The sequence below is a fragment of the Neopelma chrysocephalum genome, unplaced genomic scaffold (assembly GCF_003984885.1).
Source record: "Neopelma chrysocephalum unplaced genomic scaffold, ASM398488v2 Primary Assembly neopelma1_22, whole genome shotgun sequence".
In the NCBI taxonomy this organism is placed as follows: domain Eukaryota; kingdom Metazoa; phylum Chordata; class Aves; order Passeriformes; family Pipridae; genus Neopelma; species Neopelma chrysocephalum.
This window is the reverse complement of record NW_020897689.1, coordinates 20,132,137-20,148,729: the sequence shown is the minus strand read 5'-3', so window position 1 is coordinate 20,148,729 and position 16,593 is coordinate 20,132,137. Positions and strand designations below refer to the sequence as shown.

The following is a 16,593-nucleotide window of genomic DNA, read 5'->3' as shown; positions in this document are numbered from 1 at the left end:
CCTTGTTTTGCTCTGCTTGTCTTTGTGGCTTTTGTTTTTTCTATTAAACTGTATTTATTTCAACCCATGAGTTTTTTCATTTTTACCCTTCTGCTTCTCCACACCATCCTGGCTCAGAGGAAGTGAGCGAGTGGCTGTGTGGGGCTCAGCTGCCTAGTGGGGTTAAACCACGACAATAAATTATTCATGCTGCTTACTTTCTGAATTTTTAGAAAGTCTGGCAAGCATGCTGCTGGCCTGTACTCAACAAAAATGACCACATTTATTTCTGACAGTAACAACTTCTAGAGTTCAATGTTTTCTTGGCAAAGATGGGTTGATATGTGGCATAAGATTCTTAGATACATGCAGACGAGAATCATCTTTGGCAAACAGGCATCCAGTGAGCAGAAGTGAATAACAGCTTTTACAGGTATTCCACCTGTGCTGGTGGTAAGAGTAGCTCTTGTAGTTCACAGTCACATTTGGAAGCATAAAGAGTGTCACAGTGTTCTAGAATCACCCAATTGTCTAGCAGACACAGATGGCCCATCTCTTGGAGGAATATAATGCTGTTGCCAAGAACTTTATGAAATTCCACTGTTTATCCAATAAACATAATTCTCCTCTACAAATGATCAGGGAGTATATTGTGTTCACAGTACTTCATGTGAGCTGAGTTGATCAGTGTAGGGAAACAGACATCCTGCAGCAATAGAATTGCAGTGTCTTCATTTTGAAGAGGCATGGCACTAACCTGAGAAGATAAATGGATCTTCAGATAACAGATACCTTTCTAAAGTCCTCATTTCTTAAAAAAATAAGATATTCAGTAACAAGAATCTTTTCTTCAGCTCTGTAATTGCTCCTTTACAGCTCTTAGGTAAACTAATGAGGCCAACTCTGTAGTGAATTTGAATGAAAATGATCCTTTAGAAGAAACAGGGAATAGGAGTTACATGGGACAGTCCCTTGAAATGGATGAGAAATTAACATTTACTGAAATGAGGTTACAAAGGACACAAGTTTGCACGTACAACTCAACCATTAGCATTAGTCTTACTTCCTTAAATGAAGCATCAGTGAGCAGGACAGGTTTTTAGCCACTACTGTATATGAGGCACTTTATAACATTAACTCTCTGGAATATCAGAACAGGGCATGCTGACCCAACTCAGGTAGCGCATAGCGCAACTTGAATTATGAAACTGGCATATAAATTCCTAGTGAACCCCAGTAGTTCTGAATGAATAAGATGGACCAAATTTCATGACTTATATGAGATTTATATACTCCATAATTACCATGCCAAGTTTTGGAAAAACCTGCAAAGGTTTTTCCAATGAGTTCCCAATGAACATCACTGTATATTTTTGATGCCTAAGAAAATAAAACAAGTTTTCTGAAAGATGTTATATAAAAATCATACATAATGTTTAAAAGAAAATATAATTTCAAGATCTGACTGATTCTTGGCAGTTTAAAAAATGATGTTTAAAGATGAAATCCCAGGAAAAACAACAGAATGTGTTGCAAAATTTCGTAATATAATGAAATGTTAGCAAGAGGGTTTTCATTCTGTTACAAAACTTTGGAGTTCTTTTGAAAAGGTGGCTACTTTCATGGGAAGCTAGTGACCTCTGGAGCAGAAAGAAAGAAATAATGTGCAAAGAAGCCACTGAGGTTTCAGTCAGCAATCTGACAAAATCATAATTGAAACATGTAACAGAGGCTGTGCAAGCCTGGCAGTCACCTTTGTAAAGAAGGAGCCTGAGACAACGCTGACAATGACTGCAATTTTCAATATTTTTAATAGTATTGGGACACTCTGTAACAACTCTCAAATAGAGATATGCATGTCTGTTGTCTCTGCTTTTTAAAATATTACAAATACAAATAGATAAAATCATATAAAATCTTTATTATAATCTAGCACCTCACTGCTCAAACTAGTTCTCTGGATATTAAAAAAGAGACTGAATATTACAGAATTGTTTTAATTGCAAAGAAAACTAAGTATCAGCTGCTTTTTTAAGGCTGTGGGAAGAAAACCCAAATCTGAGTAACTAACTACATAAATTGCAGCACAATAAAAGCCACAGATAATTTACTTGACAATTAGAAATTCTGTGGAAATTAAATATATGAATAAGATAAACACAAATATATAAATAGTCTTAAATAAATACATATAAATACAGTAACACCAAGTCTATCTTCTTATCATATGCAGAAAAAACTGCTCTGAAAAAAAGTAGGTATTCAAAAGAGTCTTTGGAAAAAATATTTTAAGTCTACTTATGGAGCTGTATTTTAGTACGTCTCAATATTTGAACTGCATATAATATATTTTAAGGCATTAACAAGAAAAAAGGATATAAAATTAAAAAAGTTATCAATTTGATTTTTAATTAGTATTTCAAACATATCTCATAGCACTGATAGAACTGTGAACTGTTTCATAGGATAGAACTAATTCTTGATATTTCTCATATTATTTGTGTAATAGGCAATTAACTTTTTCATTTTAGAAATGTTTTGACATGACTGTGGAGTTATCCAAATATGAATTGAAAATAAAACAAATTAAAAGAAAAAATATTATGAATTGCCTACAAAAAAAGAGACCATTTTAAACTGTAAATATCTTGAAAAAGATACAACACTCTAGATTTGTTACATAGAAAATATATAGAAAACATAATAATTATCACTAACATTTGAACTTGAAGAAAAACATTATCCCTCCAGTTTCAGAAATCAGTTTTAAGCTACATGGAAATTTGCTTCACTTTGATTATTTAGACTGGCATAATCCACATTAGCATTTATTATCAAAAATAATATATTATTATTAATATTACAATCATTAAATACCATAAACAAATCAATTAGGAAAAATGTACATGAGTAGCTAAGAATAATTGCTAACTTTTTTTGACATCTCCATATTCTGAAACACAGATGTCTGCGAGAAATGTGAGCAGAATCTATGCAAATATCAGATGTGTCTCCTATCTTTCCCATGAAAAATCCTCCATGAAGTCAACTTATAAAGTTAGCATTACATTCCATGTATGCTTAAGAGACATTTATTAAAGGCCAAGAGCATTATGCTCCCCAGATTCTGTCTGCACTGAGTGCCTGTATGTAGTGTTACGGGCACACAGTCCACAGTCTTTGCATGTTAAATTTATAACAGACTTTGATACTTCGAAAAGACTGCTGTTTTCTGAAAGGTTATGCGGCTATGTAGTGGAAAGGTTCTAAAAGAAACATGCTCATATGATTTGTATTTACCTTTTCATACACCAGTAACATATCCTTCACAGTTTCACCCTTTAGATTCAGCTTTTCTTCCAGCAGAGGGCTGTGTTTCTTCATGGAGTCTATATTCTCCCGCATCTCTCAGTTGGCTGTTTCTTAAGTATTTGGTTTTGTACCTGTGGCAGCTGACAGCTTTTACTATGAAAATGCCATCATAGCTCCAAGATATCTTGAACACACATTTCATATCCCATTAAAAAGGTAATTAGCACAACAAAATGTGAGTATCTGAATGACAACATAAATACCTAGTGAGATTAGGAAATATGTTGTCATAATGCTGAAACTGTGGACTACTTTGAAGGCCGAAAAAGGACATTGGTTACAAAAGATCACCAAATATTGCATTAGGATTGGAACTGTTTTATAAACTCATACTTAATTATCCTAGTATGTATATCAAACAAATGTTCAAAGCCAGGGGTGGTTTTGGTTTAAGAAGGAAATGAAAACATCTAGCCTTAAGGCATATCTAGAGGAGGCTATTATGACACAAGAACAGCTTTACCAAGCTTCCTAGCCTCCAGCTATGTTGATGTATGACATATGTTGATGCACAGGAAGAACAGGGCAAGTATAGATCCCACAACCTTTTAATAAGAAAACTGTTTTCAGTTCAGGGACACTTCGTGAACTAAACGTGGTTTCAAAAAAGATAAACTAAGGATACAAACTCAAAGCCAACAAACAAAACATATTCATGTTGCCACACAGAAGCATGTCAGTCTTAATTCAGTTTGCTGCATTTAATTTTCTGACTTCAGTATAAATTTCCAATGGGTCTTTACAAGAAAATATGTGACTAGACCACTGGTTGCTGAATAACAACATATATCTTGTCTTGCTTAGAAATAAAAAAGCTTATTAGAGATGGTGTTATGCAGCAGCTGATGGAAAATTTATTGGTATGAAACTAGGAAAAGTAAAGTAAAATTATCAGATGAGAAAAAAATCAGATAACATCTCAAGAGAAGTGTACTTGGCCATAATTTTGAAAGAGAGAAGCATATTTTACTGATGTAAAAAATACTTTACTTCTGAAAGTAGCTGTAGAATATTCAGTGCAGTCCCTTAACAGTTGATAAATTTTGCTGTGTTAACAAGACATAAATCACAAATTTGCCAAATTGTAATTTTCTACTAAAAGTTAGAAAGACATTACATGAACAAGTGGCTTCTCTGCATCGTACAAAGTGATATTGAACATTAAGATGAATAAAATATGGTTTACACTGAACTTTTGTTCTACTTCAGAGAAGGTAATTTCTGAAGATAGGTTACATCACTGTAATTACGCGAGTGTGCTACAGGACACAGATACAGCAGGAGTTAGTAACAATGGAAATCAAGGTAAGTCTGAAGAAATAACAGGATTCAGTGTCTACTCTGAATAGGTCACGCAAACTCTTAATTAATCTCCTGGGTTTGTAATACTTAGATTATGGATAATTATAACATCCCTGAGGGTCTTTTCTCTTTATCCTCAAATCCACGTTAGCATATTTTTTGTCTTATGAATAATACTGTGAAATGTTATAATCCTGAAAATTACAAATTTACTTCAAGGACATGACACCATACTGATATAGCCCACTGATAAATCAAGGGAGAAAAAACTGGTCAATTTTCACAGCCAAATTTCATGCTGCTTTACTTTGCTTTAAAAAATTTAAAATAATACTGTATCATTGCTTATATTAACAGAACTGAAAATGTGCTAATTATATTCTACTATTCTAAACTTTTGATATTTATAGAAAATGCTAAACAGTAAAGAAACAGAAATGCGTAGCAACACAGAGAGATTATTTACAGCTGCATTCGCTGTAGGTAGGAACATCAAAAGTAAAAAGTAACACCTCTGCAGCAAAAATCCTGAGCTACTGTGCTGAAGAATGAAGCTTATATTATCAACCTTCTCTTACTGCATTTCTTTACTTCTGTAAAACTGACCTTTCAGTTGCCACAGGATTTGCTCATGAAAGCATTTTCTATCCTGTCAATGATTTTTAGTTCTGATTCTTTATTCAATGTCCTCCTCTCTTTTTAAGGCATCTTAAATAGTTCTTATGAGGCAATTGCTTTTAAGAAAAGCAATCTCTGCAAACTGGTAGTACCTTAACACAGGTTTCTAATTTCCAAGTCAAGAGTTAGACAATGGCTAAAACAAACAAACAAACAAACAAACAAAAATTTTTGTCATATATTGTTAAGGACGTGCACTATCTGACATTTCACCTTTGTGGACGGGGGAGGAAGCATTTGGGACTGTCTTGCCTTCATTATACACTGATCTTCACTTAATGTTTACCCATCAGTAAACATAGTTTTGGGAGACTCTTGCACTGCCACCACACTCTGGACTGTGAGATATTTGTCAAAAATCTCAGGGTGATATGCATCAGAATATGCACTAGAGTACAACCGTGATTTTATATTCGGGAACTTACTGTGATAAATTACACTGCTTTTCTACGAGCCTAAGTTCAGACAGTACCTGCTTTTGCCCATGAGCCAGAACACAAACAGCAAACTGCTAAGTAGATCCTTTCCCCTTCCCACCCCTTTTTTTTTCTTTAATGTGGATGCCTGTTCATCACAAAAGGTAATAGTAAACATCCCCAGAATCTGGGATTTCAAGGATACCTATCAATGGTTATGTCAATTTCTATCAAATAAATAAGTACTTTGTTCAAATTTATCATGGCTTAATTTTTCTCAAAACAAATTATTTATTTATTTCTGTTTTAATCTGTAATGTAATTCAAATGCATTTTTTTAGAATTATGTTTTGGCTTCTTATTTCTTGCCCCAAACATAGTATTTATTATCATCTCAAGTGTCTTCTTTACACTTATGTTATTTCTCAGATGTCCCTTTTTTTTTTCCAGATATTTATTCAAGTATACCAAATTCAGAAGAGTAAATATTGTACTCCTGTTACAGTAAACACAACTGTAGTCACATCATAATTTTTACTCTCAGTAATGAATTTACTGAAAAATAACAAATATTCTTAGTTTCAATACTAATACCTTTTTGCACATCTGCGAGGAGTTGCTGAAGCCTCCAAAGTGACATACAATCAATTTTCATGCCGAGCTTTTTCCTTCGCTATTTCTTCAACTCCAAAGCTTTTTCTCCCTCCTCACTATCAGCCTCCAGCTGCTTAATTAGCTCAGTAACTTCCAATAGCAAAGCTTCTGTTTCCTGCTTCAAAGTTAACGTCTTTGCCATCTTTAAAAATACATTAAAAATATTTTTTATGAAAGCTTAATCATATGCTCTTTAGTCGAACCACATTCTCAACACCAAGTTGGCCTGTTCATAGCAAGCACAACTGGCTAAATTTCTGTCCTTAAAAATACATTATAATTGTTCCTTATGAAGGCTTAAACACACACTCTTAATTCCAACTTCTTTCTTCACCTCTATCAAGGCAAGCACAACTGGTTACAAACATAACTTTCAGTTATGTTATCTTTCAGTAGCATTTTCCTCCAGCTTATTTCCTGTGCAAAATGCAACAAAAATGTATTAATATACATAGCACAAAATTTTCATCTTTGCCTCTTTGCTTGGGTAAGTAATCATCCAAATAACAGTACAAGTTCCTAACTGTTTCAATTTTTTCAAGAATACTTATTTAATTTCGATTACTTCACTAAAGTCTTTGGAGACTGACAAACATTCAGTATAATATGTCAACAGCACTGTTTTGCTTGTGATAAACAAAATCATCACTCCATTCTGTGAAATATGGCCATCAAAAATGCCTGTTTTTTTTTTTTTTGTTTTGGGGTTTTTTTTGTTGGTTGGTTTGGTTTTTAGTTTGTTTCATTTTGTTTTGTTTTGTTGGGGTTTTTTTGATAAAAGATTCTTTCAGGTCATCATCCATTGTCCTCATCTATAAAAAATGGGAGTTATATCAGCTAGAGTCCAAGATATTTCTGTTTTGATTCCCCAGTTAATAATTCCCTAAATTATTTTGATTAAAACTGCAAGCATTGAAAACAAGGAAAACCATTTAAAATCTGGAGTGAAATTTTGGCCTCACTACTGTCAAGAAAAATTTTATCACACAATTTACTGCAGATGGGATTGCCTCAGGCTAGTAGTACTTAAAAGGTTGCACACTGGTTTAAAAAAAATGCACATAATCTCTTTAATATTTAAAACTTAATTAAAAAACATATACTGTGACTAAAGACACAAACTGTACAAAACAGAATTCTTTGTTGGGATTATGCTACAAATACCCCAGAACAGCAATGCAGTTATTTGTTTTACAGAAAATAAATGAAAAAAATAATTCTAGAATTTTCAACAACTAACATAACTAGTTTAGCTGGTTCAAATCCCAGATGGGTTAAAATACAGTATGGATCTAAATACTGAAATGTAAATTATCTTCTTGCAAATAGGATGACTTAATAATACTTAATATATCATTTAAAATGTATGTGTCTTTCAGCTTGACAGATGATACATACAGATTTCAAAGGATACTCACATCATTTACGTAAGACATGGAGCAGGGAACAAGCGACCACTATTACAAATGCAAAGCACATATTAAAAGAGGATAAGTAACTTTTATCCCTCAGCCGAGTATTATGAAGTATTTTTACCTTCATAAGTTACGTCAGCTTCTTTAAAATCCAACTTAGTGGATAATGATGACCAGATATCTTCAACAGAGTCAGCACTGAACTGTTTTGTTATCCTGCGGGTAAAAGCCACTGTCACAAAAAAATTTAGACTGAATTTAAATTAGCTTTGTTAAATAAACATTACTTCCACTAAGTCAAAATTTCCTTTCTTAAATCTTAGACATTTAGATGCTGGTTAATTAAATGGAATAATTGCAAGTCTTACAGAAGAATTATTAGTATCACAATTCCCATATAGATGCATTTCATGTTTCTTTACAGAAATACAAGAAACAGATTTCTTTACATCTTGTACTTACACAGATCTTCAGTTTTTGTCTTCATACCAAGAATTTGCCAAAGAGAAACTGTTGTAGAAAAGCTGTAATTCTTTCCAAGTTCTAAACATGCAGGAGCAATATGTGCTGTACTTTTCAGACTCTTCTAAGCGGCAGAAGCATCTTGTGCTCTATCTGAGCAGAAACAGATACCTTGCACAGCACATCAGATATAGTTTTAGTTTTATCAGTTTAAGGGAAGTCATCAGTTTAGGGTCAACAACAAAGAAAGAAGATTTTTTTAGATATAGGAAGAAAATATAATCAAGGCATAAGGCTTAAATAGGATTCGAACAGATAAGCATTTGAAATCTGAGAGACCCAAAAGCAGAGTTGAGGAGGGTTTTATTGAAATGAGATCAGGACAAAATTAATCTGCAAGTGAGAAGGGGAAAGAAGTAACACAAGAAATCAAAGAAGAACACAAGCAAATCAAAACTCTCATGAAAACTTAAGGGGTTCATTAGCCTATTGGAGCTGAAAACAAGGGAAGGAAAGATAACTACCACCCTCTTATGCCCATGTGCAGCTCAAAGGGCGCATGAAGGTCCTTCATATGCAGCTAAGATGGAATGGAACCTGCGGTCACAGTGTTACATCACACATACAAGCATAACTTGAACACATCTATATTTGAAAGAACTCCACTTGGAGGAACTCCACAAAATAGTCCATTTGCCATGAAGAAACAACAGCCAACAAGTCTATGCCAGAACCAGACTGAGAGAAATACTACTGAAGCCTTCCTAGATCAACACAAAATACATCAAAATTACAGGGAATAAGAAAAAAGAAAATCTGTGCAGTAATGGAAAATAGGAAGACATTGGGCAGGAAAATTGGGACCTGAAGACATATCAAATTAGATACAGAAGCAGGAGTTTGATAAACAGGAATTGGATAAGTAGGCAAACACAGAATAAATCAATAGGTGTATCTTACATGAAGTAAAAGTATGCAGGGATATACAGGATTTGTTAAGCAAAACAGTCAGGACAACAAGCTCAGTGCACGAGATACAAAGATTAAAAGAGGAGTTTGAAGAGGAGAATCTAACTAGAACTACGTCATAAAGTACCCTGCATCAAGAAAAATTAAAATCACAGACTCAGATTTATTTTGTGTACTTTCTGAGAACCTAGCTTTTAAATATACTTGCATTGTATTGTATTGCATTGTATCATAACTTAGGCTTAGGAAAAAAGTATGTAAAATTTAGAAAAAACCTGCATGAGTTTTTAGTTTTAAAATTACATTTTAAATTTGCATTTTTAAATTAATTTTATAACCTTTATAAACTTCATATATATTCTAGATACTTGCAGTATCTAGAAAAAAAGTCCAATTCTTCAACTTGCTGTTTTTCATTTAGGATCTATGTTCTATTTTGATTTTAACAAGCATCCTCTCTCACCCTCTAACTTTACAGATACATAGTTATAAACACTGGAGTATTATTCAAGGGAATTTTGTCACTCAAATGCAAAAAAGTTTTTTGAACTAACCATAAATAACTAGCAAACTACCCTGAAAACACAAAAATTATGCATTTATTAATGGTATGAAGTATAGGGAAACCAGGAAAGAAAAAGATTTTAAAATCTTGGGTTTTTTTCCTAATCTTATGACAGCATTCAAACTTTTTTTCTACTCCCTTTCTTAACTACTTGGTTCCCTTTGTTTTGCCAAGCTGAAATGAGGGTAAATTGATGTCACCATCCAAAGGCCTTAGACTATTTTGAATCTTTGTATATTTAGTAACAAGAACTTAGAAATGATGTGGAAAATATGCACGAGACTTACAGAAACAAGCTAATATTAAAATTAATAAACATCTGGACATGTCAATGCTTATCCAATTCATGTACATTGATGACAAAAATATGACATTGAAATAATTTCACTGTTTTCACATTATAGAAAATAAGGGTGAATGAGGCAATATAAATTTTCAAATCAAATAAATGTCTATACTGTAAATTAAGATGTGACTGTATTTCATGTACCTTGGATTCTTCTAACATCTCTGTTGCAGCTGCAGAAATTTCCCTGCAGAGTATTTAACAGCATTTGTGGAATACTAATCTAAGACAGCTTTCCTGATGTGCTGCTATGATGACATTACTGCCAGTATTGCAGATAAATTATTTAAATATAACTTGTCTGTGCAGGCAGCTATCAGATCTTCTTGCTGCAGTGTAGACATATGCAAAATTTATTAACATTTGGAAAACACTTTTCCAGTAAAAGTGAATTATTTAAATTATACTAATCATGTTCTCAGAGGAGCTAATGGGAAGCTTCTTCAATGATATATATAGGGCTGTTTCTTCACCTACCTACCCATTTTTTAACTTCCCTTTATTTTTGCTTCTATTAACTTGTGCGAATCTGTATAGACTAAGAAAACATCATGTACTGCTAGAGAAAGAACCACAACATTTTCATGTCTTTCCATATTAAAGAAACTTTTCAATCAAGGAGTTGTTAAGTACTGCTCATGAAAAAACATTTCTTGCTGTAAATTACAGAAAATGGCACACAGCTCCATTTGACTATCTACTCAAAATTAGTAACCAAAACTATTTTCCAGATGATATCACTGAATCAGTTTGACTCTGAATCATCGTACATGAATCTATTAATCTTTATGATGCATGGATATCACATTATGATATTGTGCTATATTAATTGCAATAAGATAGTTCCACTTGCCAATACTGTTAAGTACATTAAAAACATCTCATGACTAGTAAATTAAATTCCGGGGCACTATTCTGGGGAGTACATAAGACATGAAGTTAAAAATTTTATAAAAATCAATACAGTAATTATAATTAACTCTATATGTTCCTATGAAGATAAAAAGGACTTGGCCGTTTTCAACCATGAATGTACATGTTGAAAGCATTTTTCCTCCTTTAATTCTAACTCTTGAATTTGATGTATAATTTTGTTAATACAGGCTAATGTAGTATTTACAAAAGCACAGCTATGTCACCTTGTGCTGATCCACTTGTTCTTGTCTGGAGAAAGAAAGAGAAGACAGAAGGTTCCTAAACATGCAGGCTGATATCAGATTTTCTCATGCCTGGTTTTCTTCCTTTAATTTGCAAATTTGTTAGCCTCGGTCTTGAAATTGTCTACCAGAGAATGTAACAGCAACATCTACTACTATGCACACAATTTGCTCAAAAACTTATCCTTTTTTAATACAATCTCAAATACAAGGAAGATGAAAAAATGCTTGGGGAATATGAAGGAATATTTTCAAAGACATGAGATATGATAAAGAGGGCTCAGGTCAAAATACAATTTACTGCAACTAATTTTACATAATTAGTCCCAAATGAATCCTTTTTTATGATTTCACATTAGTCCTCAGCAAGGATTTTGTTCTAACAAAAAAATCTCACAACCCGAAAAGGCAAAGGGAACAGCTACTATAGAAACACCCAGAGCAAAATTGAAAAGGTCACAAGGCCTTAGAGATAAGCTTAGACTACTCTTATGTACACAATACTTAGTTCCAGCAAATGTTTGCTTCAACCTTATGAAGGGGTGAAGTTCAGGAACAGTAATTCCCGTGATGGGAATTTAAAGCTACATGACATAAATGAACTGTTTTATGAGAACATGCGGATTTCACAATTATGTTTTCTTTAAACTCTGTTAGCCTTATAACTACATAAATAAAAGATTCTGTATCACACTATTGAATGTTAACTATTGAATTAATACACAGAACAGGAATATGATTGCAGAGGTGTCAGGAACGAGAACAAGATACTGAAACCTAGCAGAAGAGCTATTAAAAAATCTAAGAAGCTGTCCTACAAACATGAAATGTTAACCTAATTAAGTTCAGGGGGATACAATGCTTCAATATGCCTTGGAAATGAACCAAAAATAACAATAATTGGGATTAAACAGTAAAAGAGAACCAGATAACCTTCATATATGTGGATTTTGGTGGGTTTTTTTGTTTGTTTGGGTTTTTTTAAGAATAATCTCCGTGTTTTAATTGAAGTGTCAGCTTAAAACATTAAAAGTTTTTATGTTACATAAGACTCTTTTAACTTAACTTTATCGTAAACAGCCTTACTGGAATAGAACAGGTGGTTTGCAATATTTTGTTTGAAAAGACAGCCCACTAAAATGGATAACAAAACCTATTTCATAGTATCTCGCTCTGCCTGTTTAGAGAGCCAGAAACCTTCACAGGATGCCTGCACAGCACAATCCTAACAAAGCATTTATAGACTTTATATCTTTCTTATACTCTGAAGCCAAACACACAAGTTCAGATTTTAAGACCAAAATTAATTTCACTTAGTTGCTTGTACTGTTATGTAATTATATTAATTCTGTTTACATCACTAATGAAACTAACAATACAGCCATTTAAAAAAGAAAGGAATTTTTTGAGGGGCTTTAATTAAAAAACATTATCTTTTTACTGCTTTGGTCATCCTTGGTAAATGCAAGAATTTTACATGCAAGTCTTCTAATCCTTTTATAAAAGCAAGCTAGAAATATAAAGTGGAATACATCAGTGATATGTAACAGAGGTATTTTTAAAGGTTAGCAAATCCATTTTCACTTGTCCTTCTAAGGGAAAAGCAGCAACTAAACAATTGATGTCATTGCAAATCACAGAGTGGATCCTATTTAAGTAATGAAATTACAGTTAAAAAGCAAGTAAAAATAAAAACAATGCAATGTCAACCTATGTGACCTGGCTTTTTAAATTATACATGTTATTTAGGATCCTATGATGACAGTTGTAACCAACAGTGACTGGAAAAACATGAAAACAAAATGGATAACATATGAGATGAATTTTAATTAAGAAACTGTTGGTGGAAGGGAGGTTCACAAGCTTGTAGCCTGAAACATTGTCATCTCACTGGACAGGAGACATGTAAGAGTGGAAAAAAATCCACTTATTTCCATGTAAACATATAACTGAGATAATTTATAATACATATAACAAAGTTTCAAGTCACCATATTTTCAACTATGCAACTCTCCTCAGGAAATGTATGGGAAAGGCATTATATGAGTCATTCTTGCATGTCATTTGCACAGTAATGGTTTTTTTTCAAGTTTGGTGGCTTCTTAAATTCTATGAAACAATTATTTTCAATGGTAGGGTTCAGTGTTGTTCAAAGAAATACGTCGATTTGGCAGGCAGGAATTTTTAACTACATCTGTGACAGGATGTCAGCTTCTTGGACTCTGCAAAATGAAATTGTAATCTCCTAAAGGTTCATCCTGACAGGTGGACCAACAAGGCTCCAACAAGGAATACAAAAGAATGTGAAACTAAAAAAAGAAGTATTGACAGAATAGCTGTAGAGAAATGAAGAAAGATGAGAAAAATACTACATATGAAAGGATGAAATCCAGAAGAAAAGTTTAAGAAACAGTTTCAATTTGTTGTTGCTTGTATAGCCAGTAATATATTCAGATTAAGGTATGAACAGACTATTATCTGATATGCTAGCATGTGTTAAGAAAAAGGTGAGAACATCACTTGTCTGTGAAGCAATCAGTTACAAAACACAATAATGCATTCCCCTGCACAAAATAACCCACTTAAAAAAAATAGTGGACAAATACACAGTTGATGACAAAAGTATCATTTCAATCTGAGGAATGAAAAAAAAATTAGTCAGCACATAGTTCATTTAGTATCTGTTGACAGTCTTAACCTCAATGCATATAAATATTCACAGAATCACAGAATATGCTGAGTTGGAAGGGGCCAAAAGGATCATTGCTCTTACCCCTGCACAGGACAACCCCAAGAGTCACACCATGTGCCTGAGAGCTCAGAGCATATTGCACTATTTATGATCACAGCTGTAGCCATAAAAATAAAAAAAAAATTAAAAAATTATATTGTCTTACACAGAAAAATTAAGCCAAATCCAGTGAGATAGCACTCACGATTCTGTAATATATACCTCTGACCATAGGGAAATGTTATTCTGCACTAACTGCTTTACAGAATTCAAACTAACCGACATATTACTACAGTATAATTCCTAAAAGTCATTCTGTGTAACTCCATAAAGAAGAAGAAAAAAAATCTTTTATCAGAGATGCATGTTTATATATTTATCAATATATGTACCTTATATATTATTAAATATGAATATAACTAAAGCAAACACATACAACATTTTAATTACCTTCTTGGTACTTTACTATAAAAGAAATAATTTGTCAGCTGCTAAAAATAGATTTCTAATACCAACATCTCAATTAGAAGGATGAGAAACTAACATAATTTTTGCAAAAAAAAAAAATCCTTGATAAAATTTTTCCAATAAAAGAAATCAGAATTCAGATATTAGTACTTCAATCCACCTAACATAAGCTAATGCTACTATTTCTCATCATAAAAGCCAGTTCTCAGGCAGAGACTTGGGATATTCCTAAATATGCTTCATAAAAAGCTTATTCTACAAGAACCTTTTTCACACCAACTCCCATACTTACCTTTTCACCAAAAGTCTAATTCCCTATGAAGTAAACTAAGCGCAAATTGAGATTATCTACCTCATAAGAACAATAGATATGGCCAAATACTTGTTTAAAATGTTCTCATCAATCTCAGCTCCACTGTAACTATGGCATTTGAGTCGGAATTTTTCCTCCTTCCACAAAATGCAGTCAGCCTAAATAAAAATTATAACCTAATCATAGTTAAAAGAAGCTAACATCCCAAGAACAATCTTCACTTTATCATTTCCTGACCTCCAAATGTTCCCTTTCTGAAAAAACAGTATTTTACCATGTGATTTTAGGTTCCTAGAATTTCTTGTGCAATTTCTGCCTGTCCTCAAGTGATGCAGTGAATCATTTTAAACACTGAAATGCAGCCCAGGTTTACTTCAGAATACACAGAAAGGGATTGATATCCCTGAAATTATTCCCCCAAACTACATTTAGTGCAGATATTCCAATATAGTACTTGGTGTTGTTTAAATAGCAATATTAAGGATTAAAAATCTGTTATAGTGATAGTCTGGCCTCCCACTTGAAAACAAGGCTTCATGTAGAATTTTACAGGGTTTAATATAAACCACCAACTCTAACAGAACTATAAGAATTGCTACTAAAATCAGCAAAAGACAGGAAAAAGTCCTTAGGTTCTTTGTTGTGCTTTATTCCTATCATGGGAACAAGATCCCAAGAACTAGTTCCTTATACCAACCACTTTAATCTTTAAGAAGGCAATGAAGATCCAATAATGTACTCTTACAAACTTCTAATGATATTCAGAACTAAAAATATTATAGTTGAGCTCTCACTGCTATCATATAAATACTTCCAATAGGTCCGTATCAAAATCAATTTGATTTTTTTTCAGTATTCCACTACTCTTGTGGTTCTTTCCAGCTAGACAGTCTGCACCTCAGTAAACTTAATCCCTATTCTTTTTCCACACACCTTAGTGCAACTCTGAACTCCAAACAAACCAACCAACCCACATACAATTACACAGGATAAAAGTCAAGGACACAGGAAATTTTTAATACATAAGGCAATTAAATCCAGGTATTCTGTGCCATAGTCATGAATGATTCACTTTGTCTTTCTCTCTACGTATTCTTGAGTTCCACCTTTCTGACATGAGTCAGAAAAGATGAATTATACTTCTACCAAGTTATATTGAGAAAATAAATACCTTAAGACTAAGAGCACATTCTGTGACATGGGTTCATAAAAAACGTAACTATCTCTGACTAAAGATGCTACTTAATTTTCTGTTTCAGTGTCCCTCCTCACACGTTCCAAGGCCAGAAACCAGATAACAGGGGAACTACTGTTCTCATTCTCACTCCTGAGGGGCCAAAGAGACCTCACAGCAGTAGGAGCAATCTCCCTGATCATGCAGAAAAATCTAATCTAATTGTCAGAAATTAGCATCCAAGCTGCTATTACCACAAGAATCATCCAAATATATTTTAAAGATTATTAGTACCAATGTTCATGCTACTAAGCATGTTAGTTATTTGATCTGTCCCCTCACACATAATTAAAATATCATGTAGTATAGCACAGTATTTTTGCAAAGGTTATTAAATCTTAAATCAAACATCTTCTATTCTGTTGTATATGTCTAAATGAAATACAGTGAATTTTTGTTACCATAGTAACCACAGAACTGAAGAAATTTAGTTTTGGCATAATTGCTGCATATGTTCATACAAATCACATCTCTTATTCTGAGCATTAGAAACGAAGACAGTTCTTAACTCCATATTTTAAAAATAGAGTAA

At 33.1% G+C, this 16,593-nt stretch overlaps 1 protein-coding gene across 1 annotated transcript in view; it reads right to left on the bottom strand.

Moving 5' to 3' along the window:
• Positions 1-16,593, bottom strand: part of CCDC178 (coiled-coil domain containing 178) — a 158,028-nt gene that overhangs the window by 139,996 nt on the left and 1,439 nt on the right. The window contains 8 exon segments of the mRNA XM_027675643.1: positions 1,284-1,359; positions 3,280-3,404; positions 3,407-3,498; positions 6,344-6,543; positions 6,709-6,737; positions 7,938-8,032; positions 8,279-8,284; positions 11,169-11,322. Of these exon segments, the coding sequence (XP_027531444.1) occupies positions 1,284-1,359; positions 3,280-3,404; positions 3,407-3,498; positions 6,344-6,543; positions 6,709-6,737; positions 7,938-8,032; positions 8,279-8,284; positions 11,169-11,322 (777 nt within the window).